Here is a 25,289-nt window from a genome sequence, read left to right as displayed (position 1 = left end):
GTCGTCCAGGACCACGGCCACTCACGTGTCCACTATCTCCAAGGATGGAGACTCCAGTACCTCTTCCACTCTTTCACCACCCTCACACTGAAGAAGGCTTGCCTTCTTTGCCCGTGGAATTCCACTTGTGCCGTGGGCCTCTTGTCCTGCCACTCATCACAAGCCTCTTGTGTGCAACCCTTCAAGGAATTCTAGAATAGAATCATTAAGGTTGGAAAAGACCTCTAAGATCACCAGTTCCAACTGTCAACCCAACACCCCCAGGCCTCCTAAACCATGCCCTGAAGTGCCACGCCTACACTTTTTTTAAACACCTCCAGCGATGGTGACTCCACCACCTCTCTGGGCAGCCTCTTCCAATGCCTGACCACCCTTTCAGTAATACATTTTTCCTAACATGCAATCTAAGCCTCCCCTGATGCAGCTTCAGGCCATTTCCTCTCGTCCTATTGCTAGTACCCTAGCAATAGAGACCAATGCCCACTTCACTACAGGCCACTTTCAGGCAGTTGCAGAGGGCGATAAGGTCACCCCTCAGCCTCCTCTTCTCCAGGCTAAACCCTGCCAGCTCCCTCAGCCACTCCCCAGCACACTTGTTCTCTAGAAACTTCTCCAGCTCCGTTGCCCTTCTCTGGACACGCTCCAGCCCCTCAAGGTCCTTCTTGTCCCGACAAGCCCAAACCTGAGCCCAGCATTCGAGGTGGGGCCTCCCCAGGGCCCAGCACAGGGGCGCCATCCCTGCCCTGCTCCTGCGGGACACACTATTCCTCATACAAGCCCAGATTATGTTGGCCTTCTTGGTCACCCGGCCACACTGCTGGCTCATGCTCAGACGGCTGTCAGCCAGCACCCCCAGGGCCTTCTCCGACATGCAGCTTTCCAGACACTCTTCCCCAAGCCTGGAGCGTTTCATACGGCTCTTGTGACCCAAGTGTAGGACCCAGCACTTGGCCTTGTTAAGCTCATACAGTTGGCCTCGGCGCAGTGATCCAGCCTGTCCAGAATCCTCTGCAGAGCCTTCCCACCCTCAAACAGATCAACACTCCCACCCAACTTGGTGTAGCCTGCAAACTCACTGAGGGCATACGCAATCCTCTCAACCAAATCATCGATAAAGATATTAAACAAGCCTGGCCCCAACACTGAGCCCTGGGGAACCCTGCTCGTGACTGGACGCCAACTGGATTCAGTTCCATTCACCACAACTCTCTGGGCTCGGCCATCCAGACACATTTTTACCCAGTGAAGAGACCACCTGTCTAAGCCATGAGCCTCCAGCTGCTCTAGGAGGATGCTGTGGGAGACAGGGTCAAAGGCCTCAACAAAGTGCAGGTAGATAACATCCACAGCCTCTCCCTCATCCACTGGGCGGGTCACCTGGTCAAGAAAGAGACCAGGTAGGGCCAGCAAGAGGCTGCTTCCATGAAGCCATGCTGGCTGGGCCTGATCCCTGGTTGTCCTGCACATGCCTGGTGAGCACACTCAGGATGAACTGCTCCATAATCTTCCCCGGTACTGAGGTCAGGTGGCTGGCCAGTAGTTCCCCGCATCCTCCATCAGAGGTTCTGTTTGGACAACAGGAGGCTGAGGGGGGACCCCATTGCTCTCTACAGCTTCCTGAGGAGGAGAGGGGCATGGGGAGGTGCTGAGCTCTTCTCCCTGGCACCCAGTGAGAGGACTGATGGGAATGCTTCAAAGCCGCATCAGGGGACTTTCGGAATTGACATTAGCAAACATTCCTGGGAGGGTGGTCAAACACTCGGACAGGCTTCCTAGAGAGGTGGTCGATGCCGCAAGTCTGTCAGTGCTTAAGAGGCATTTGGACAATGCCCTTAATAACATGCTTTAACTTTTGGTCAGCCCTGAAGTGGTCAGGCAGTTGGGCTAGAGGATCACTCTAGGTCCCTTCCAAGTGGACTCTTCTAGTCCAGGCTAGGCAGCCTATTCTGCTTCCTCAACCCTTTGCCATGCAAGCATCCCCTCGAGGTTTGGCATGAAAGCATCCCCTGCCTGCCTGCCTCTCCCACTATACTTGGGCCTCCCACGGGACTCACCAGCTCTCCCAGAGCTCACCAGCCAGGCGCCCGCACTGCAGCCTTCCCTCACCACAGCCAGCTGCTCCCTCAGCACCCTCAGCCATCAGCCAATCAGGACGCAGCTAACAACATGCCCACCGGGGGTGCCTAACAGCCTGCCAATCGGGCGGCGGCTGACAGGCGCCAGCTGCTGCAGCAGATCCTGGAAGTTTCCAGAAGGCTCCTGTCAGGACCCCAAAATCAACACGTCGGGCACAAGAAATCAAACATCTTCACCAAACGGCCCCCAGAACCGCTGCTGGGAGGGGCGGGGGCTGAATGAGGGGCTGAATGACTAGAAATGCTGCTGACAACCGAACCAAAGGCCTCAGGCAAAAGCAGCTGGGGCACTTGGAGGGGTCAGGTGGTGGGAAAATGCCATGATCTAATAACTAAAACATTGTCATCAATATGTACATGAAGAAGGCACCCTGCCCTTCTTGCACATGCTGCGGGGTGCCAGGGACACGTGGGCGGGGTCCCCTTTCATGGTCCCCCTTGCTGTTGTCCTCAGCCCAACCACCTCCAGTCCTTGGCACAACATCTTCTCTCACAAAGTGGAGCCAGGACCACCCACACAGTGTTCCTGTCCCCATCCCCAGTTGGCGCCAGGACCCTGGACAACCAAGGTGCCCAGGTCACCTTGCTGTGGGGTCCTCAGCTGACCCAATGCTGGACTAGGGCTGCACTCTCTGCCTGGCTGCACGGTCCCCATTCCGCCTACATGGGAGTCCCTAGCCCATGGCCTCACCTTGCTATGGGGTCCCCAGATGATCCCTTGCAGGGGATCCCCACGCCACCATCCCCTCTGCGCTGCAGGGTCCCACAGTGCACGTGGTCTCCAGGCCACCATCCTCCCTGCCTCAGGGGCCATGCACCACCTCTACAGGAGACCCCAAGTCACCACCCCTCTGCACTGCGCTCACCATCCTCCTCACTGTGGGGACCCTGAGGCACAGCATGGGGCACCGAGCACCGGCCCCACGAACAAGCCTGTCACCCTGCTCAGCTCTGAAGATGGGCCTCAGTGCGGGGATGGCCGGGGCTGGACACCAGATGACTACCAAGATGCTCAGTCACTCTCTTTCCTCAACTGGACTGAAGACGACAAAAGGCTCCTGAGTCAACATAAGGACAGGGAGCGATCACTCAGCAATTACCATCACGGGCAAAACAGACTTGCCTTGGGGAAATTAATGTAGTTTTTTGCTAAAAGTCAGAGTAGAGTAATGACAAATATAAACAAAACCTAAAACACCTTCCCCACCCCTGCCTTCTTCCAAGGTTCACTTTACTCCTAATTTACTCTACCTCTTCCCCCGAGCAGCGCAGGGGGATGGGCAATGGGGGTTGTGGTCAGTTCATCACACGGTGGTTCTGCTGCTCCTACTACCTCAGAGGGAGGACACCTCACATGCTTCCCTTTCTCCAGCACAGGGTCCCTCTCATGGAGACAGTCCTCCATGAACTTCTCCAACGTGGATCCTTCCCACAGTGTCAAGTTCTTCACAATGCCACAAGCATAGGTGCCTTTGACAGGGTGCCATCCCCCAGGAAGACAGGGCTCCAGCGTGGGTTTCCCACAGGGTCACAAGCTTTGCCAGCAAACCTGCTACAGCATGTGAGCTCCTCTCTGCATGGGGCCACAGGTCCAGCTAGGAGCCTGCTCCAGCACGGCATTCCCACGGGGTCACAGACTCCATTGGGCATCCACCTGCTCCGGTAGGAGGCCCTCGGGGGCTGCAGGTGCATATGTGCTCCACCGTTAATCTCCATAGGCTGCAGAGGGACATCTGCCTGCAGACCCCAGGACACTGCCAAAACCTTGCAATATAAAGACAATTCACACATCACAACCTCATAAGCAAGTGGGGCACCAAGGCACACACAGAGCACACAAAAAGGGAAACGCCAGGCCTATACACACCTTAGTCACCTGGCAGCAAGGCCGGCACGGAGCAAATGCAATGAAAGGGCAACACTTAACACCCGGCACACCTCAAAAATCTGACAAGACACCCAGGCTTTCAAAGAAATGGGGAGCCCTCTTCACAACATGCCAACAAACTTCACCACCCGAGTGCCATGGCATGACCTCACTGACAATACCACAACTCTATGATCTTTTGGTCATGTCTGTCAAATGCCCTGACACGCACCTTCCATTTGACTCCTACCAAATACCTAACTCTCACTTATAAAGCTGCCGCCAGGGTCAAGAGGACACGTCCTCAGGAGGACAGGAAAGGAAAAGACAGCGTTGCGGGAAGGAATCCACACCCCACCTCATGACCTCCCAGCCTCTGGCATGTAACAGCCACTTGCTGCAAAACACCGTCATGTGCAAAGGCTGTCCCGCCCCTCAGGGACCAGCATAAAAGCCGGCCCAGCACCTCTCTCCCTCACACACGCTCCTCACACCTTCTCCTCCATCGTCAACAAGGTGAGTCTGAACCCCCTTCCCCTCCTTCTCCTGACCCACCTCATCCGGCTCTTCCAGCACGCTCTGCCCCCAGACTCAGCAGTCCTGACGCCTCCCCACACCCACGCTCCCCACAGCCCCACCCCACAACTCCACGCTCCCTCGCCCTCCTGCAACATTGACCCTCGCACCCCCACGCCCCTACGCTTTCTCAACACCCTCTCTTCCAGGGACCCTCCACACCACACACATGGCCTGCTACGACCTCTGCCGCCCCTGCGGACCCACCCCGCTGGCTAACAGCTGCAACGAGCCCTGTGTCAGGCAGTGCGAGGACTCCCGCGTCGTCATCCAGCCCTCCACCGTGATGGTCACCCTGCCAGGACCCATCCTCAGCTCCTTCCCACAGAACACCGCCGTCGGATCCTCCTCATCGGCTGCCGTGGGCAACATCCTCGGCTCCCAGGGAGTGCCCGTCTCCTCCGGCCGCTTCGGCTACGGCTACGGCTATGGCTTTGGAGGCCTGGGCTGCTACGGTGGCATAAGGGGCTGCTACCCCTGCTAAGGACCCTTCACGTAGCATTTCCGGTCTCTTGCTGACACGTGGACCTGCCCTCCACGGCTCCTCCTTTCAAGGCACCAAGCAAGGAAGCAGGGAATGGGCCAACCCAGCCTGCCTGGCTACATGACCCACGCACCTCCTCGTCTTGTCCTACTCCCTTTTTTGCATCGCCCCTTCTGCTATCTCCAGTACTCACCGATGCAATCACTTGCTCACAAGCCAGGTCCACCAGGGACCTCCGTTGTGTAGGGCTCGAAAATCTTGCTTCTCTGGCAAAATGTCTCTCACACACGGCACTACGGCTGATGGTTACATTACCTGCACCTCAGACCGCTTCCCTTCCACTTGGCGCTCCTGCCTTTTCACTCTCTTTTTTCCAACAATAAAGTTCTCCTCATCCCAGCCCGAGACGCCTCCTCTTCCCTTCTTCACCCAAGGCTCCTCCAACCTGACCCAGCACAAAACCAGGCCTCAAGTTGCCTTTTGGGTGGGTGGAGAAGGGTCACAACACCTGTCCTAGGAATTGTGCCAGCTGGCACAAAGATAAGTCTGTACAGGTCATCACCGTGAGTGAGAAAGGGCCACAAGGCCTCTCCTACGAACACCACCACCAGCAACAGCACAGACTGGCACCTGGGGGCTGCTGGAACATGACATAAGCACTTTACAAGAAGGGCTGGCTGGAGCAGGTCGTCCAGGACCACGGCCACTCACGTGTCCACTATCTCCAAGGATGGAGACTCCAGCACCTCTTCCACTCTTTCACCACCCTCACACTGAAGAAGGCTTGCCTTCTTTGCCCGTGGAATTCCACTTGTGCCGTGGGCCTCTTGTCCTGCCACTCATCACAAGCCTCTTGTGTGCAACCCTTCAAGGAATTCTAGAATAGAATCATTAAGGTTGGAAAAGACCTCTAAGATCACCAGTTCCAACTGTCAACCCAACACCCCCAGGCCTCCTAAACCATGCCCTGAAGTGCCACGCCTACACTTTTTTTAAACACCTCCAGCGATGGTGACTCCACCACCTCTCTGGGCAGCCTCTTCCAATGCCTGACCACCCTTTCAGTAATACATTTTTCCTAACATGCAATCTAAGCCTCCCCTGATGCAGCTTCAGGCCATTTCCTCTCGTCCTATTGCTAGTACCCTAGCAATAGAGACCAATGCCCACTTCACTACAGGCCACTTTCAGGCAGTTGCAGAGGGCGATAAGGTCACCCCTCAGCCTCCTCTTCTCCAGGCTAAACCCTGCCAGCTCCCTCAGCCACTCCCCAGCACACTTGTTCTCTAGAAACTTCTCCAGCTCCGTTGCCCTTCTCTGGACACGCTCCAGCCCCTCAAGGTCCTTCTTGTCCCGACAAGCCCAAACCTGAGCCCAGCATTCGAGGTGGGGCCTCCCCAGGGCCCAGCACAGGGGCGCCATCCCTGCCCTGCTCCTGCGGGACACACTATTCCTCATACAAGCCCAGATTATGTTGGCCTTCTTGGTCACCCGGCCACACTGCTGGCTCATGCTCAGACGGCTGTCAGCCAGCACCCCCAGGGCCTTCTCCGACACGCAGCTTTCCAGACACTCTTCCCCAAGCCTGGAGCGTTTCATACGGCTCTTGTGACCCAAGTGTAGGACCCAGCACTTGGCCTTGTTAAGCTCATACAGTTGGCCTCGGCGCAGTGATCCAGCCTGTCCAGAATCCTCTGCAGAGCCTTCCCACCCTCAAACAGATCAACACTCCCACCCAACTTGGTGTAGCCTGCAAACTCACTGAGGGCATACGCAATCCTCTCAACCAAATCATCGATAAAGATATTAAACAAGCCTGGCCCCAACACTGAGCCCTGGGGAACCCTGCTCGTGACTGGACGCCAACTGGATTCAGTTCCATTCACCACAACTCTCTGGGCTCGGCCATCCAGACACATTTTTACCCAGTGAAGAGACCACCTGTCTAAGCCATGAGCCTCCAGCTGCTCGAGGAGGATGCTGTGGGAGACAGGGTCAAAGGCCTCAACAAAGTGCAGGTAGATAACATCCACAGCCTCTCCCTCATCCACTGGGCGGGTCACCTGGTCAAGAAAGAGACCAGGTAGGGCCAGCAAGAGGCTGCTTCCATGAAGCCGTGCTGGCTGGGCCTGATCCCTGGTTGTCCTGCACATGCCTGGTGAGCGCACTCAGGATGAACTGCTCCATAATCTTCCCCGGTACTGAGGTCAGGTGGCTGGCCAGTAGTTCCCCGCATCCTCCATCAGAGGTTCTGTTTGGACAACAGGAGGCTGAGGGGGGACCCCATTGCTCTCTACAGCTTCCTGAGGAGGAGAGGGGCATGGGGAGGTGCTGAGCTCTTCTCCCTGGCACCCAGTGAGAGGACTGATGGGAATGCTTCAAAGCCGCATCAGGGGACTTTCGGAATTGACATTAGCAAACACTCCTGGGAGGGTGGTCAAACACTCGGACAGGCTTCCTAGAGAGGTGGTCGATGCCGCAAGTCTGTCAGTGCTTAAGAGGCATTTGGACAATGCCCTTAATAACATGCTTTAACTTTTGGTCAGCCCTGAAGTGGTCAGGCAGTTGGGCTAGAGGATCACTCTAGGTCCCTTCCAAGTGGACTCTTCTAGTCCAGGCTAGGCAGCCTATTCTGCTTCCTCAACCCTTTGCCATGCAAGCATCCCCTCGAGGTTTGGCATGAAAGCATCCCCTGCCTGCCTGCCTCTCCCACTATACTTGGGCCTCCCACGGGACTCACCAGCTCTCCCAGAGCTCACCAGCCAGGCGCCCGCGCTGCAGCCTTCCCTCACCACAGCCAGCTGCTCCCTCAGCACCCTCAGCCATCAGCCAATCAGGACGCAGCTAACAACATGCCCACCAGGGGTGCCGAACAGCCTGCCAATCGGGCGGCGGCTGACAGGCGCCAGCTGCTGCAGCAGATCCTGGAAGTTTCCAGAAGGCTCCTGTCAGGACCCCAAAATCAACACGTCGGGCACAAGAAATCAAACATCTTCACCAAACGGCCCCCAGAACCGCTGCTGGGAGGGGCGGGGGCTGAATGAGGGGCTGAATGACTAGAAATGCTGCTGACAACTGAACCAAAGGCCTCAGGCAAAAGCAGTTGGGGCACTTGGAGGGTCAGGTGGAGGGAAAATGCCATGATCTAATAACTAAAACATTGTCATCAATATGTACATGAAGAAGGCACCCTGCCCTTCTTGCACATGCTGCAGGGTGCCAGGGACACGTGGGCGGGGTCCCCTTTCATGATCCCCCTTGCTGTTGTCCCCAGCCCAACCACCTCCAGTCCTTGGCACAACATCTTCTCTCACAAAGTGGAGCCAGGACCACCCACACAGTGTTCTTGTCCCCATCCCCAGTTGGCGCCAGGACCCTGGACAACCAAGGTGCCCAGGTCACCTTGCTGTGGGGTCCTCAGCTGAGCCAATGCTGGACTAGGGCTGCACTCTCCGCCTGGCTGCACGGTCCCCATTCCGCCTACATGGGAGCCCCTAGCCCATGGCCTCACCTTGCTATGGGGTCCCCAGATGATCCCTTGCAGGGCATCCCCACGCCACCATCCCCTCTGCGCTGCAGGGTCCCACAGTGCACGTGGTCTCCAGGCCACCATCCTCCCTGCCTCAGGGGCCATGCACCACCTCTACAGGGGACCCCAAGTCACCACCCCTCTGCACTGCGCTCACCATCCTCCTCACTGTGGGGACCCTGAGGCACAGCATGGGGCACCGAGCACCGGCCCCACAAACAAGCCTGTCACCCTGCTCAGCTCTGAAGATGGGCCTCAGTGCGGGGATGTCCGGGGCTGGACACCAGATGACTACCAAGACGCTCTGTCACTCCCTTTCCTCAACTGGACTGAAGACGACAAAAGGCTCCTGACTCAACACAAGGACAGGGAGCGATCACTCAGCAATTACCATCACGGGCAAAACAGACGTGCCTTGGGGAAATTAATGTAGTTTTTTGCTAAAAGTCAGAGTAGAGTAATGACAAATATAAACAAAACCTAAAACACCTTCCCCACCCCTCCCTTCTTCCAAGGTTCACTTTACTCCTAATTTACTCCACCTCTTCCCCCGAGCAGCGCAGGGGGATGGGCAATGGGGGTTGTGGTCAGTTCATCACACGGTGGTTCTGCTGCTCCTACTACCTCAGTGGGAGGACACCTCACATGCTTCCCTTTCTCCAGCACAGGGTCCCTCTCATGGAGACAGTCCTCCATGAACTTCTCCAACGTGGATCCTTCCCACAGTGTCAAGTTCTTCACAATGCCACAATCATAGGTGCCTTTGACAGGGTGCCATCCCCCAGGAAGAGAGGGCTCCAGCGTGGGTTTCCCACAGGGTCACAAGCTTTGCCAGTAAACCTGCTCCAGCGTGGGCTCCTCTCTGCACGGGGCCACAGGTCCAGCTAGGAGCCTGCTCCAGCACGGCATTCCCACGGGGTCACAGACTCCATTGGGCATCCACCTGCTCCGGTAGGAGGCCCTCGGGGGCTGCAGGTGCATATGTGCTCCACCGTTAATCTCCATGGGCTGCAGAGGGACATCTGCCTGCAGACCCCAGGAGACTGCCAAAACCTTGCAATATAAAGACAATTCACACATCACAACCTCATAAGCAAGTGGGGCACCAAGGCACACACAGAGCACACAAAAAGGGAAACGCCAGGCCTAAACACACCTTAGTCACCTGGCAGCAAGGCCGGCACGGAGCAAATGCAATGAAAGGGCAACACTTAACACCCGGCACACCTCAAAAACCCGACCAGACACCCAGGCTTTCAAAGAAATGGGGAGCCCTCTTCACAACATGCCAACAAACTTCACCACCCGAGTGCCATGGCATGACCTCACTGACAATACCACAACTCTATGATCTTTTGGTCATGTCTGTCAAATGCCCTGACACGCACCTTCCATTCGACTCCTACCAAATACCTAACTCTCACTTATAAAGCTGCCGCCAGGGTCAAGAGGACACGTCCTCAGGAGGACAGGAAAGGAAAAGAGAGTGTTGCGGGAAGGAATCCACACCCCACCTCATGACCTCCCAGCCTCTGGCATGTAACAGCCACTTGCTGCAAAACACCGTCATGCGCAAAGGCTGTCCCGCCCCTCAGGGACCAGCATAAAAGCCGGCCCAGCACCTCTCTCCCTCACACACGCTCCTCACACCTTCTCCTCCATCGTCAACAAGGTGAGTCTGAACCCCCTTCCCCTCCTTCTCCTGACCCACTTCGTCCGGCTCTTGCAGCACTCTCTGCCCCCAGCCTCAGCAGCCCTGATGCCTCCCCACACCCACGCTCCCCACAGACACACAACACACCTCCACGCTCCCTCGCCCCCTGCAACATTGACCCTCGCACCCCCACGCCCTTACGCTTTCTCAACACCCTCTCTTCCAGGGACCCTCCACACCACACACATGGCCTGCTACGACCTCTGCCGCCCCTGCGGACCCACCCCGCTGGCTAACAGCTGCAACGAGCCCTGTGTCAGGCAGTGCGAGGACTCCCGCGTCGTCATCCAGCCTCCCGCCGTGCTGGTCACCCTGCCAGGACCCATCCTCAGCTCCTTCCCACAGAACACCGCCGTCGGATCCTCCTCATCGGCTGCCGTGGGCAACATCCTCGGCTCCCAGGGAGTGCCCGTCTCCTCCGGCGGATTTGGCTATGGCTACGGCTTTGGAGGCCTGGGCTGCTACGGTGGCATAAGGGGCTGCTACCCCTGCTAAGGGCCCTCCACGTGGTACCTCCAGGCTCTTGCTGACACGTGGACCTGCCCTCCACGGCTCCTCCTTTCAAGGCAGCAAGCAAGGAAGCAGGCAATGGGCCAACCCAGCCTGCCTGGGCACGCGGCCCACGCACCTCCTCCTCTTCTCCCACTTCCCTCTTTGCATCACCCCTTCTGCTATCTCCAGTACTCACCGATGCAACCACTTGCTCACAAGCTAAGGACCACCGGGAACCTCTGGAGTGCTGCTCCTAATATGGGCTTCGAAAATCTTGCTTCTCTGGCAAACTGCCTCTCACACACAGCACCTCAGCTGACGGTTACACTACCCGCACTTCAGACTGCTTCCCTTCCACTCGGTGCTCCTGCCTCTTCACTCATTTTTCCATCAATAAAGTTCTCCTGCATCCCAGCCTGTGAGGTCTCCTCTTCCTTCTCCTTCCAAGACTCCTCCAACCTCACCCAGCACCAACCCCATGCAGAAGAGGCCAGCGGGGTGGGTGGATTAGGGTCACAAGGCCTCCCCTAGGGATAGTACCACCACAGCCAATATCAGGAGTGCCTCTTGCCTGACAGGCACGCCAGCACCCTCCCACTCAAAAACACAGATACCCTGCCTGCCTCACCTCCTCTTCCTCGCCAGCAAGCACTACCCGCACAGTCAACAACCCTCAAGACACTCACCTCTGATCAAGTTGGGCAGCTCTTGGGAGTCTGGGGGAGGTTCTTGCTGACTCAGATCTAGACAACCTCATTCCAATTTCTAAAAAGAGGTGTGAGGGAAGACCCAGGAAACTCGAGTCCCGTTAGTCTAGCCTCAGGACCTGGAAAAATTACGGAGAAGCTCCCACTGGATGCTGATGAATGCCTTTAAAGGACAGGAAGAAAAATCATCAGGACCAGACAACGTGGGTCACTAAGGGAAGGTCCCGCCTGGCTAATTTCATATCCTCTTATTATAAGCTCTCTCGTCTACAGGGATGAAGGGAAGGCCGTGGATGTACTGTTTCTGGATTTTAGTAGGGCTTCTGATCGCGCCCCTCATAGCATCCTTCTGCACCAGTTGGCCAACTGTGAGATGAGCAGGTAGACGCTGCGCTGGGTGAAGGGCTGGCTCAACAGCAAGGCTCAAAGCGGGGGACAGTGAATGCGGTTACTTGTGGGCTGCAACCTGTCGCCAGTGGTGTTCCTCAGGGCTCCATTCTAGGACCAATTCTGTTCAAGATCTTTATCAATGCACTGGATGAAGGAGTTGAAGGCACCATTATCAAGTTTGCTGATGATACCAAAGTGGGAGGTGCTGTTGCCTCTCCTGAGGGACAAGAGGCCTTGCAGAGGGATCTAGAGAGACTGGAGCATTGGGCAACCATCGCTGGCACGAAATTTAACCAGTGCAAATGCCGGATTCTGCACCTGGCATGGAGTAACACTGGACACAAGGCCAGACTGGGAGAGGAGTGGCTGGAGAGCAGCCCTGCAGGAAGGGGTCTGTGGGTGCTGGCTGACAGCAGGCTCGAGGGGAGTCAGCGGTGTGCCCTGGCAGCCAAGGGGGCAAACCCTACACTGGGGTGCATCAAACACAGCACACCCATCTTCCTACAGGAGGTGATTATCCCGCTGTACGCAGGATTGCTGTGGCCTCCCCTCAAGCCCTGTGTGCAGTTCTGGGCCCCACCACTTCAGAAGGATGTGAAAGACCTTGAATACATGCAGAGGAGGGCAACAAAGCTGGTGACAGGCTGGAAGGCGCGTCCTGTGAGGAGCGGCTAAGGACAATGGGCTTGTCTGCTTTGGAGAAAAGGAGGCTGAGGGAGAACCTCATTGCTCTCTCCAGCTTCCGGAGCAGGAAAAGGGGCGAGGGAGGTGCTGAGTTCTTCTCCGTGGGATCCAGTGACAGGATTTGTGGGAATGCTTCAAAGCCGCATTCAGGTTCCTCAGGTGGTCACAAACCTGATCTCCCCTTACAGCGGGAGGGGCTTTACCCCCCTGGTCCCCATCCTGCGGTCCATATAGTCCAGATGGAGCAGCGAAGACTGAAGTCTTCAGTGAAGTCTTCTTCCAGTGAAGACTGAGGCAGAAATCTGTTGAGTACCTCAGCCTTCTCCTCATCTGTTGATAGATACTAGGTCACCATTCTTGTTCTTTGGGGGGGGTACGCTCTCTTTAACCTTCCTTTACCGGTTGACACACTTACAGAATCCCTTCTGGTTATTCTTTGCATCCCTTACCAAATTCAGCTCCAGCCACACCTTGGCCCTCCTGAATCCATCCCTACACAACCGGTCTGTACGGCTGTTTTGTTTCTCTCTGTAGAGTTGCTTCTCTCACATATTCTCGCTCCTCTCCTCTGGCTCCTGTTGCGCAGCAGTTTCTCCACTTTTCAAATATGTTATCTCAGAAGCACTACCACCGTCACTGCTTGTGCCGGCCTTTGCCTGCAGTGGATCCATCTTAGAGCCAGGCGGCACTGGGTCTATCAGCCATGGGCAAGAGTCCTGTATGCTGTCACAGAAGCCACCCTGTAGCCCCCAGGCCACTACCAAAACCTTGCAATTGTCATGGTTTAGCCCCAGTCAGCAACTGGTCACCACACAGCCGCTCACTCACTCCCCCCCGTCACGTCTGGGAAGGGAGACAATTGGAAGAGACACAGTAAGAAATCCCATGGGTTCAGATAAGAACAGTTTAATAATTGTAATAAAACAGTAATGGTAATAGTAATAAAAGAATATCATTCAAAGGAAGGTAACAAGAGAGAAAGAGAGAGGTGAAACCTTGGGAGGATGGGGGGAAAAAACAAAGACCAAGTAATGCAAAGCATACCGCCCACCAAACGTCACCGCAGGTCCACAAGCTGAGATTGTAGCTGCAACTGGCCATCTTCCCCAGTCAGACTGGGCATGATGTCATATGAGATGGAATATTCCTTTGGTCACTTTGGATCAGCTATCCTGGCAATGCCCCCTCCCCTCGTGGCTTCTTGGGCACCCAGCAGAGCACGAGAGGCTAGAAAAGTCCTTGACTAGAAAAAGCACTACCTAGCAACAACTAAAACATCAGTGTCTTATCAACGCTGTTCTTATAGTAAGCCCAAAGAACCGCACTACACGACTTGCAGTGAGGAATATTAACTCGATCCCAGCTAAAACCATGATAAAATGCAATCCACGTGGCTACAACCTCACAAGAAGAAGGGCCACCAAGACACTCACAGAGCAAACCCAACGGGTAAGGCCACGCCTAAAGACTGCCTTAGCGACATGGTATCATAGCCAGCAGGGACCAAGTGCCATGGAAGGGGCAGCGCCTCATGCCTGGCACACCTCAAAGAACAGACCAGCCTTCCACGGCGGTGAGGAAATGGTGCCCCATCTTCACAACGCACCCACAAACCACATCACACAACTCCCATCACTTGACCTCACTGATGACACCCAACCGCCGCCACGCTTTGGTCATGTCTTCCAAATGCGATGACAAGCACCTTCCATTCAACTCCTACCAAATACTAACTCTCGCTTAAAAGCTGCCGCCAGGGTCAAGAGGACACGTCCTCAGGAGGACAGGAAAGGAAAAGACAGCGTTGCGGGAAGGAATCCACACCCCACCTCATGACCTCCCAGCCTCTGGCATGTAACAGCCACTTGCTGCAAAACACCGTCATGCGCAAAGGCTGTCCCGCCCCTCAGGGACCAGCATAAAAGCCGGCCCAGCACCTCTCTCCCTCACACACTCTCCTCACACCTTCTCCTCCATTGTCAACAAGGTGAGTCTGAACGCCCTTCCCCTCCTTCTCCTGACCCACCTCGTCCAGCTCTTCCAGTGCGCTCTGCCCCCAGCCTCAGCAGCCCTGACGCCTCCCCAACACCATGCTCCCCACAGCCACACAACACGCTTCCGCGCTACCTTGTCCTCCTGCTGTTGCACCCCCACCTCACACCACCACACCACTCGCACCCCCACGCCCCTACGCTTTCTCAACACCCTCTCTTCCAGGGACCCTCCACACCACACACATGGCCTGCTACGACCTCTGCCGCCCCTGCGGACCCACCCCGCTGGCTAACAGCTGCAACGAGCCCTGTGTCAGGCAGTGCGAGGACTCCCACGTCGTCATCCAGCCCTCCACCGTGATGGTCACCCTGCCAGGACCCATCCTCAGCTCCTTCCCACAGAACACCGCCGTCGGATCCTCCTCATCGGCTGCCGTGGGCAACATCCTCGGCTCCCAGGGAGTGCCCGTCTCCTCCGGCCGCTTCGGCTACGGCTACGGCTACGGCTATGGCTTTGGAGGCCTGGGCTGCTACGGTGGCATAAGGGGCTGCTACCCCTGCTAAGGACCCTTCACGTAGCATTTCCGGTCTCTTGCTGACACGTGGACCTGCCCTCCACGGCTCCTCCTTTCAAGGCACCAAGCAAGGAAGCAGGGAAGGGGCCAACCCAGCCTGCCTGGACACACGGCCCATGAACCTCCACCTCTTCTCCAACTTCCTTCCTTGCATCGCCCCTTCTGCTATCTCCTGTACTCACCGATGCAACCACTTGCTCACAAGCCAGGTCCACCAGGGACCTCCGTTGTGTAGGGCTCGAAAATCTTGCTTCTCTGGCAAATTGTCTCTCATACACAGGACCACGGCTGATGGTCAATCTAATTGCACCTCAGACCGCTTCCCTTCCACTTGGCGCTCCTGCCTTTTCACTCTCTTTTTTCCAACAATAAAGTTCTCCTCATCCCTGTCCGAGACGCCTCCTCTTCCCTTCTTCACCCAAGGCTCCTCCAACTTGACCCAGCACAAAACCAGGCCTCAAGTTGCCTTTTGGGTGGGTGGAGAAGGGTCACAACACCTGTCCTAGGAATTGTGCCAGCTGGCACAAAGATAGGTCTGTACAGGTCATCACCGTGAGTGAGAAAGGGCCACAAGGCCTCTCCTACGAACACCACCACCAGCAACAGCACAGACTGGCACCTGGGGGCTGCTGGAACATGACATAAGCACTTTACAAGAAGGGCTGGCTGGAGCAGGTCGTCCAGGACCACGGCCACTCACGTGTCCACTATCTCCAAGGATGGAGACTCCAGTACCTCTTCCACTCTTTCACCACCCTCACACTGAAGAAGGCTTGCCTTCTTTGCCCGTGGAATTCCACTTGTGCCGTGGGCCTCTTGTCCTGCCACTCATCACAAGCCTCTTGTGTGCAACCCTTCAAGGAATTCTAGAATAGAATCATTAAGGTTGGAAAAGACCTCTAAGATCACCAGTTCCAACTGTCAACCCAACACCCCCAGGCCTCCTAAACCATGCCCTGAAGTGCCACGCCTACACTTTTTTTAAACACCTCCAGCGATGGTGACTCCACCACCTCTCTGGGCAGCCTCTTCCAATGCCTGACCACCCTTTCAGTAATACATTTTTCCTAACATGCAATCTAAGCCTCCCCTGATGCAGCTTCAGGCCATTTCCTCTCGTCCTATTGCTAGTACCCTAGCAATAGAGACCAATGCCCACTTCACTACAGGCCACTTTCAGGCAGTTGCAGAGGGCGATAAGGTCACCCCTCAGCCTCCTCTTCTCCAGGCTAAACCCTGCCAGCTCCCTCAGCCACTCCCCAGCACACTTGTTCTCTAGAAACTTCTCCAGCTCCGTTGCCCTTCTCTGGACACGCTCCAGCCCCTCAAGGTCCTTCTTGTCCCGACAAGCCCAAACCTGAGCCCAGCATTCGAGGTGGGGCCTCCCCAGGGCCCAGCACAGGGGCGCCATCCCTGCCCTGCTCCTGCGGGACACACTATTCCTCATACAAGCCCAGATTATGTTGGCCTTCTTGGTCACCCGGCCACACTGCTGGCTCATGCTCAGACGGCTGTCAGCCAGCACCCCCAGGGCCTTCTCCGACATGCAGCTTTCCAGACACTCTTCCCCAAGCCTGGAGCGTTTCATACGGCTCTTGTGACCCAAGTGTAGGACCCAGCACTTGGCCTTGTTAAGCTCATACAGTTGGCCTCGGCGCAGTGATCCAGCCTGTCCAGAATCCTCTGCAGAGCCTTCCCACCCTCAAACAGATCAACACTCCCACCCAACTTGGTGTAGCCTGCAAACTCACTGAGGGCATACGCAATCCTCTCAACCAAATCATCGATAAAGATATTAAACAAGCCTGGCCCCAACACTGAGCCCTGGGGAACCCTGCTCGTGACTGGACGCCAACTGGATTCAGTTCCATTCACCACAACTCTCTGGGCTCGGCCATCCAGACACATTTTTACCCAGTGAAGAGACCACCTGTCTAAGCCATGAGCCTCCAGCTGCTCTAGGAGGATGCTGTGGGAGACAGGGTCAAAGGCCTCAACAAAGTGCAGGTAGATAACATCCACAGCCTCTCCCTCATCCACTGGGCGGGTCACCTGGTCAAGAAAGAGACCAGGTAGGGCCAGCAAGAGGCTGCTTCCATGAAGCCATGCTGGCTGGGCCTGATCCCTGGTTGTCCTGCACATGCCTGGTGAGCACACTCAGGATGAACTGCTCCATAATCTTCCCCGGTACTGAGGTCAGGTGGCTGGCCAGTAGTTCCCCGCATCCTCCATCAGAGGTTCTGTTTGGACAACAGGAGGCTGAGGGGGGACCCCATTGCTCTCTACAGCTTCCTGAGGAGGAGAGGGGCATGGGGAGGTGCTGAGCTCTTCTCCCTGGCACCCAGTGAGAGGACTGATGGGAATGCTTCAAAGCCGCATCAGGGGACTTTCGGAATTGACATTAGCAAACATTCCTGGGAGGGTGGTCAAACACTCGGACAGGCTTCCTAGAGAGGTGGTCGATGCCGCAAGTCTGTCAGTGCTTAAGAGGCATTTGGACAATGCCCTTAATAACATGCTTTAACTTTTGGTCAGCCCTGAAGTGGTCAGGCAGTTGGGCTAGAGGATCACTCTAGGTCCCTTCCAAGTGGACTCTTCTAGTCCAGGCTAGGCAGCCTATTCTGCTTCCTCAACCCTTTGCCATGCAAGCATCCCCTCGAGGTTTGGCATGAAAGCATCCCCTGCCTGCCTGCCTCTCCCACTATACTTGGGCCTCCCACGGGACTCACCAGCTCTCCCAGAGCTCACCAGCCAGGCGCCCGCACTGCAGCCTTCCCTCACCACAGCCAGCTGCTCCCTCAGCACCCTCAGCCATCAGCCAATCAGGACGCAGCTAACAACATGCCCACCGGGGGTGCCTAACAGCCTGCCAATCGGGCGGCGGCTGACAGGCGCCAGCTGCTGCAGCAGATCCTGGAAGTTTCCAGAAGGCTCCTGTCAGGACCCCAAAATCAACACGTCGGGCACAAGAAATCAAACATCTTCACCAAACGGCCCCCAGAACCGCTGCTGGGAGGGGCGGGGGCTGAATGAGGGGCTGAATGACTAGAAATGCTGCTGACAACCGAACCAAAGGCCTCAGGCAAAAGCAGCTGGGGCACTTGGAGGGGTCAGGTGGTGGGAAAATGCCATGATCTAATAACTAAAACATTGTCATCAATATGTACATGAAGAAGGCACCCTGCCCTTCTTGCACATGCTGCGGGGTGCCAGGGACACGTGGGCGGGGTCCCCTTTCATGGTCCCCCTTGCTGTTGTCCTCAGCCCAACCACCTCCAGTCCTTGGCACAACATCTTCTCTCACAAAGTGGAGCCAGGACCACCCACACAGTGTTCCTGTCCCCATCCCCAGTTGGCGCCAGGACCCTGGACAACCAAGGTGCCCAGGTCACCTTGCTGTGGGGTCCTCAGCTGACCCAATGCTGGACTAGGGCTGCACTCTCTGCCTGGCTGCACGGTCCCCATTCCGCCTACATGGGAGTCCCTAGCCCATGGCCTCACCTTGCTATGGGGTCCCCAGATGATCCCTTGCAGGGGATCCCCACGCCACCATCCCCTCTGCGCTGCAGGGTCCCACAGTGCACGTGGTCTCCAGGCCACCATCCTCCCTGCCTCAGGGGCCATGCACCACCTCTACAGGAGACCCCAAGTCACCACCCCTCTGCACTGCGCTCACCATCCTCCTCACTGTGGGGACCCTGAGGCACAGCATGGGGCACCGAGCACCGGCCCCACGAACAAGCCTGTCACCCTGCTCAGCTCTGAAGATGGGCCTCAGTGCGGGGATGGCCGGGGCTGGACACCAGATGACTACCAAGATGCTCAGTCACTCTCTTTCCTCAACTGGACTGAAGACGACAAAAGGCTCCTGAGTCAACATAAGGACAGGGAGCGATCACTCAGCAATTACCATCACGGGCAAAACAGACTTGCCTTGGGGAAATTAATGTAGTTTTTTGCTAAAAGTCAGAGTAGAGTAATGACAAATATAAACAAAACCTAAAACACCTTCCCCACCCCTGCCTTCTTCCAAGGTTCACTTTACTCCTAATTTACTCTACCTCTTCCCCCGAGCAGCGCAGGGGGATGGGCAATGGGGGTTGTGGTCAGTTCATCACACGGTGGTTCTGCTGCTCCTACTACCTCAGAGGGAGGACACCTCACATGCTTCCCTTTCTCCAGCACAGGGTCCCTCTCATGGAGACAGTCCTCCATGAACTTCTCCAACGTGGATCCTTCCCACAGTGTCAAGTTCTTCACAATGCCACAAGCATAGGTGCCTTTGACAGGGTGCCATCCCCCAGGAAGACAGGGCTCCAGCGTGGGTTTCCCACAGGGTCACAAGCTTTGCCAGCAAACCTGCTACAGCATGTGAGCTCCTCTCTGCATGGGGCCACAGGTCCAGCTAGGAGCCTGCTCCAGCACGGCATTCCCACGGGGTCACAGACTCCATTGGGCATCCACCTGCTCCGGTAGGAGGCCCTCGGGGGCTGCAGGTGCATATGTGCTCCACCGTTAATCTCCATAGGCTGCAGAGGGACATCTGCCTGCAGACCCCAGGACACTGCCAAAACCTTGCAATATAAAGACAATTCACACATCACAACCTCATAAGCAAGTGGGGCACCAAGGCACACACAGAGCACACAAAAAGGGAAACGCCAGGCCTATACACACCTTAGTCACCTGGCAGCAAGGCCGGCACGGAGCAAATGCAATGAAAGGGCAACACTTAACACCCGGCACACCTCAAAAATCTGACAAGACACCCAGGCTTTCAAAGAAATGGGGAGCCCTCTTCACAACATGCCAACAAACTTCACCACCCGAGTGCCATGGCATGACCTCACTGACAATACCACAACTCTATGATCTTTTGGTCATGTCTGTCAAATGCCCTGACACGCACCTTCCATTTGACTCCTACCAAATACCTAACTCTCACTTATAAAGCTGCCGCCAGGGTCAAGAGGACACGTCCTCAGGAGGACAGGAAAGGAAAAGACAGCGTTGCGGGAAGGAATCCACACCCCACCTCATGACCTCCCAGCCTCTGGCATGTAACAGCCACTTGCTGCAAAACACCGTCATGTGCAAAGGCTGTCCCGCCCCTCAGGGACCAGCATAAAAGCCGGCCCAGCACCTCTCTCCCTCACACACGCTCCTCACACCTTCTCCTCCATCGTCAACAAGGTGAGTCTGAACCCCCTTCCCCTCCTTCTCCTGACCCACCTCATCCGGCTCTTCCAGCACGCTCTGCCCCCAGACTCAGCAGTCCTGACGCCTCCCCACACCCACGCTCCCCACAGCCCCACCCCACAACTCCACGCTCCCTCGCCCTCCTGCAACATTGACCCTCGCACCCCCACGCCCCTACGCTTTCTCAACACCCTCTCTTCCAGGGACCCTCCACACCACACACATGGCCTGCTACGACCTCTGCCGCCCCTGCGGACCCACCCCGCTGGCTAACAGCTGCAACGAGCCCTGTGTCAGGCAGTGCGAGGACTCCCGCGTCGTCATCCAGCCCTCCACCGTGATGGTCACCCTGCCAGGACCCATCCTCAGCTCCTTCCCACAGAACACCGCCGTCGGATCCTCCTCATCGGCTGCCGTGGGCAACATCCTCGGCTCCCAGGGAGTGCCCGTCTCCTCCGGCCGCTTCGGCTACGGCTACGGCTATGGCTTTGGAGGCCTGGGCTGCTACGGTGGCATAAGGGGCTGCTACCCCTGCTAAGGACCCTTCACGTAGCATTTCCGGTCTCTTGCTGACACGTGGACCTGCCCTCCACGGCTCCTCCTTTCAAGGCACCAAGCAAGGAAGCAGGGAATGGGCCAACCCAGCCTGCCTGGCTACATGACCCACGCACCTCCTCGTCTTGTCCTACTCCCTTTTTTGCATCGCCCCTTCTGCTATCTCCAGTACTCACCGATGCAATCACTTGCTCACAAGCCAGGTCCACCAGGGACCTCCGTTGTGTAGGGCTCGAAAATCTTGCTTCTCTGGCAAAATGTCTCTCACACACGGCACTACGGCTGATGGTTACATTACCTGCACCTCAGACCGCTTCCCTTCCACTTGGCGCTCCTGCCTTTTCACTCTCTTTTTTCCAACAATAAAGTTCTCCTCATCCCAGCCCGAGACGCCTCCTCTTCCCTTCTTCACCCAAGGCTCCTCCAACCTGACCCAGCACAAAACCAGGCCTCAAGTTGCCTTTTGGGTGGGTGGAGAAGGGTCACAACACCTGTCCTAGGAATTGTGCCAGCTGGCACAAAGATAAGTCTGTACAGGTCATCACCGTGAGTGAGAAAGGGCCACAAGGCCTCTCCTACGAACACCACCACCAGCAACAGCACAGACTGGCACCTGGGGGCTGCTGGAACATGACATAAGCACTTTACAAGAAGGGCTGGCTGGAGCAGGTCGTCCAGGACCACGGCCACTCACGTGTCCACTATCTCCAAGGATGGAGACTCCAGCACCTCTTCCACTCTTTCACCACCCTCACACTGAAGAAGGCTTGCCTTCTTTGCCCGTGGAATTCCACTTGTGCCGTGGGCCTCTTGTCCTGCCACTCATCACAAGCCTCTTGTGTGCAACCCTTCAAGGAATTCTAGAATAGAATCATTAAGGTTGGAAAAGACCTCTAAGATCACCAGTTCCAACTGTCAACCCAACACCCCCAGGCCTCCTAAACCATGCCCTGAAGTGCCACGCCTACACTTTTTTTAAACACCTCCAGCGATGGTGACTCCACCACCTCTCTGGGCAGCCTCTTCCAATGCCTGACCACCCTTTCAGTAATACATTTTTCCTAACATGCAATCTAAGCCTCCCCTGATGCAGCTTCAGGCCATTTCCTCTCGTCCTATTGCTAGTACCCTAGCAATAGAGACCAATGCCCACTTCACTACAGGCCACTTTCAGGCAGTTGCAGAGGGCGATAAGGTCACCCCTCAGCCTCCTCTTCTCCAGGCTAAACCCTGCCAGCTCCCTCAGCCACTCCCCAGCACACTTGTTCTCTAGAAACTTCTCCAGCTCCGTTGCCCTTCTCTGGACACGCTCCAGCCCCTCAAGGTCCTTCTTGTCCCGACAAGCCCAAACCTGAGCCCAGCATTCGAGGTGGGGCCTCCCCAGGGCCCAGCACAGGGGCGCCATCCCTGCCCTGCTCCTGCGGGACACACTATTCCTCATACAAGCCCAGATTATGTTGGCCTTCTTGGTCACCCGGCCACACTGCTGGCTCATGCTCAGACGGCTGTCAGCCAGCACCCCCAGGGCCTTCTCCGACACGCAGCTTTCCAGACACTCTTCCCCAAGCCTGGAGCGTTTCATACGGCTCTTGTGACCCAAGTGTAGGACCCAGCACTTGGCCTTGTTAAGCTCATACAGTTGGCCTCGGCGCAGTGATCCAGCCTGTCCAGAATCCTCTGCAGAGCCTTCCCACCCTCAAACAGATCAACACTCCCACCCAACTTGGTGTAGCCTGCAAACTCACTGAGGGCATACGCAATCCTCTCAACCAAATCATCGATAAAGATATTAAACAAGCCTGGCCCCAACACTGAGCCCTGGGGAACCCTGCTCGTGACTGGACGCCAACTGGATTCAGTTCCATTCACCACAACTCTCTGGGCTCGGCCATCCAGACACATTTTTACCCAGTGAAGAGACCACCTGTCTAAGCCATGAGCCTCCAGCTGCTCGAGGAGGATGCTGTGGGAGACAGGGTCAAAGGCCTCAACAAAGTGCAGGTAGATAACATCCACAGCCTCTCCCTCATCCACTGGGCGGGTCACCTGGTCAAGAAAGAGACCAGGTAGGGCCAGCAAGAGGCTGCTTCCATGAAGCCGTGCTGGCTGGGCCTGATCCCTGGTTGTCCTGCACATGCCTGGTGAGCGCACTCAGGATGAACTGCTCCATAATCTTCCCCGGTACTGAGGTCAGGTGGCTGGCCAGTAGTTCCCCGCATCCTCCATCAGAGGTTCTGTTTGGACAACAGGAGGCTGAGGGGGGACCCCATTGCTCTCTACAGCTTCCTGAGGAGGAGAGGGGCATGGGGAGGTGCTGAGCTCTTCTCCCTGGCACCCAGTGAGAGGACTGATGGGAATGCTTCAAAGCCGCATCAGGGGACTTTCGGAATTGACATTAGCAAACACTCCTGGGAGGGTGGTCAAACACTCGGACAGGCTTCCTAGAGAGGTGGTCGATGCCGCAAGTCTGTCAGTGCTTAAGAGGCATTTGGACAATGCCCTTAATAACATGCTTTAACTTTTGGTCAGCCCTGAAGTGGTCAGGCAGTTGGGCTAGAGGATCACTCTAGGTCCCTTCCAAGTGGACTCTTCTAGTCCAGGCTAGGCAGCCTATTCTGCTTCCTCAACCCTTTGCCATGCAAGCATCCCCTCGAGGTTTGGCATGAAAGCATCCCCTGCCTGCCTGCCTCTCCCACTATACTTGGGCCTCCCACGGGACTCACCAGCTCTCCCAGAGCTCACCAGCCAGGCGCCCGCGCTGCAGCCTTCCCTCACCACAGCCAGCTGCTCCCTCAGCACCCTCAGCCATCAGCCAATCAGGACGCAGCTAACAACATGCCCACCAGGGGTGCCGAACAGCCTGCCAATCGGGCGGCGGCTGACAGGCGCCAGCTGCTGCAGCAGATCCTGGAAGTTTCCAGAAGGCTCCTGTCAGGACCCCAAAATCAACACGTCGGGCACAAGAAATCAAACATCTTCACCAAACGGCCCCCAGAACCGCTGCTGGGAGGGGCGGGGGCTGAATGAGGGGCTGAATGACTAGAAATGCTGCTGACAACTGAACCAAAGGCCTCAGGCAAAAGCAGTTGGGGCACTTGGAGGGTCAGGTGGAGGGAAAATGCCATGATCTAATAACTAAAACATTGTCATCAATATGTACATGAAGAAGGCACCCTGCCCTTCTTGCACATGCTGCAGGGTGCCAGGGACACGTGGGCGGGGTCCCCTTTCATGACCCCCCTTGCTGTTGTCCCCAGCCCAACCACCTCCAGTCCTTGGCACAACATCTTCTCTCACAAAGTGGAGCCAGGACCACCCACACGGTGTTCCTGTCCCCATCCCCAGTTGGCGCCAGGACCCTGGACAACCAAGGTGCCCAGGTCACCTTGCTGTGGGGTCCTCAGCTGAGCCAATGCTGGACTAGGGCTGCACTCTCCGCCTGGCTGCACGGTCCCCATTCCGCCTACATGGGAGCCCCTAGCCCATGGCCTCACCTTGCTATGGGGTCCCCAGATGATCCCTTGCAGGGGATCCCCACACCACCATCCCCTCTGCGCTGCAGGGTCCCACAGTGCACGTGGTCTCCAGGCCACCATCCTCCCTGCCTCAGGGGCCATGCACCACCTCTACAGGAGACCCCAAGTCACCACCCCTCTGCACTGCGCTCACCATCCTCCTCACTGTGGGGACCCTGAGGCACAGCATGGGGCACCGAGCACCGGCCCCACAAACAAGCCTGTCACCCTGCTCAGCTCTGAAGATGGGCCTCAGTGCGGGGATGGCCGGGGCTGGACACAAGATGACTACCAAGATGCTCAGTCACTCTCTTTCCTCAACTGGACTGAAGACGACAAAAGGCTCCTGAGTCAACATAAGGACAGGGAGCGATCACTCAGCAATTACCATCACAGGCAAAACAGACGTGCCTTGGGGAAATTAATGTAGTTTTTTGCTAAAAGTCAGAGTAGAGTAATGACAAATATAAACAAAACCTAAAACACCTTCCCCACCCCTGCCTTCTTCCAAGGTTCACTTTACTCCTAATTTACTCTACCTCTTCCCCCGAGCAGCGCAGGGGGATGGGCAATGGGGGTTGTGGTCAGTTCATCACACGGTGGTTCTGCTGCTCCTACTGCCTCAGAGGGAGGACACCTCACATGCTTCCCTTTCTCCAGCACAGGGTCCCTCTCATGGAGACAGTCCTCCATGAACTTCTCCAACGTGGATCCTTCCCACAGTGTCAAGTTCTTCACAATGCCACAAGCATAGGTGCCTTTGACAGGGTGCCATCCCCCAGGAAGAGAGTGCTCCAGCGTGGGTTTCCCACAGGGTCACAAGATTTGCCAGCAAACCTGCTCCAGCATGTGAGCTCCTCTCTGCACGGGGCC

The 25,289-nt window shown here is 56.4% G+C and overlaps 4 protein-coding genes across 4 annotated transcripts; all 4 read left to right on the top strand.

Annotated features, from left to right (window-relative positions):
• Nucleotides 1–4,747: 4,747 nt before the first annotated feature.
• LOC135312218 (feather keratin 1-like) lies at nt 4,748–5,062 on the top strand. Its single transcript, XM_064445358.1, has one exon. The coding sequence runs from the start codon at nt 4,748–4,750 to the stop codon at nt 5,060–5,062; it is 315 nt and encodes a 104-aa protein (XP_064301428.1).
• A 5,429-nt stretch (nt 5,063–10,491) lies between these two features.
• On the top strand, nt 10,492–10,800 carry LOC135312217 (feather keratin 1-like). The gene has a single exon (XM_064445357.1). It carries the CDS (start codon nt 10,492–10,494, stop codon nt 10,798–10,800), a length of 309 nt encoding a protein of 102 aa, XP_064301427.1.
• Nucleotides 10,801–14,799: 3,999 nt separating this feature from the next.
• On the top strand, nt 14,800–15,136 carry LOC135312216 (feather keratin 1-like). The gene has a single exon (XM_064445356.1). The coding sequence runs from the start codon at nt 14,816–14,818 to the stop codon at nt 15,134–15,136; it is 321 nt and encodes a 106-aa protein (XP_064301426.1). The 5' UTR covers nt 14,800–14,815.
• A 5,424-nt stretch (nt 15,137–20,560) lies between these two features.
• On the top strand, nt 20,561–20,884 carry LOC135312215 (feather keratin 1-like). Its single transcript, XM_064445355.1, has one exon. It carries the CDS (start codon nt 20,570–20,572, stop codon nt 20,882–20,884), a length of 315 nt encoding a protein of 104 aa, XP_064301425.1. The 5' UTR covers nt 20,561–20,569.
• The last annotated feature ends 4,405 nt before the right edge of the window (nt 20,885–25,289 follow it).

This window comes from Phalacrocorax carbo, chromosome 2, assembly GCF_963921805.1.
Source record: "Phalacrocorax carbo chromosome 2, bPhaCar2.1, whole genome shotgun sequence".
Lineage (NCBI taxonomy): Eukaryota > Metazoa > Chordata > Aves > Suliformes > Phalacrocoracidae > Phalacrocorax > Phalacrocorax carbo.
The sequence above is the reverse complement of the archived record's forward strand: the minus strand, read 5'-3'. Positions and strand labels throughout refer to the sequence as shown.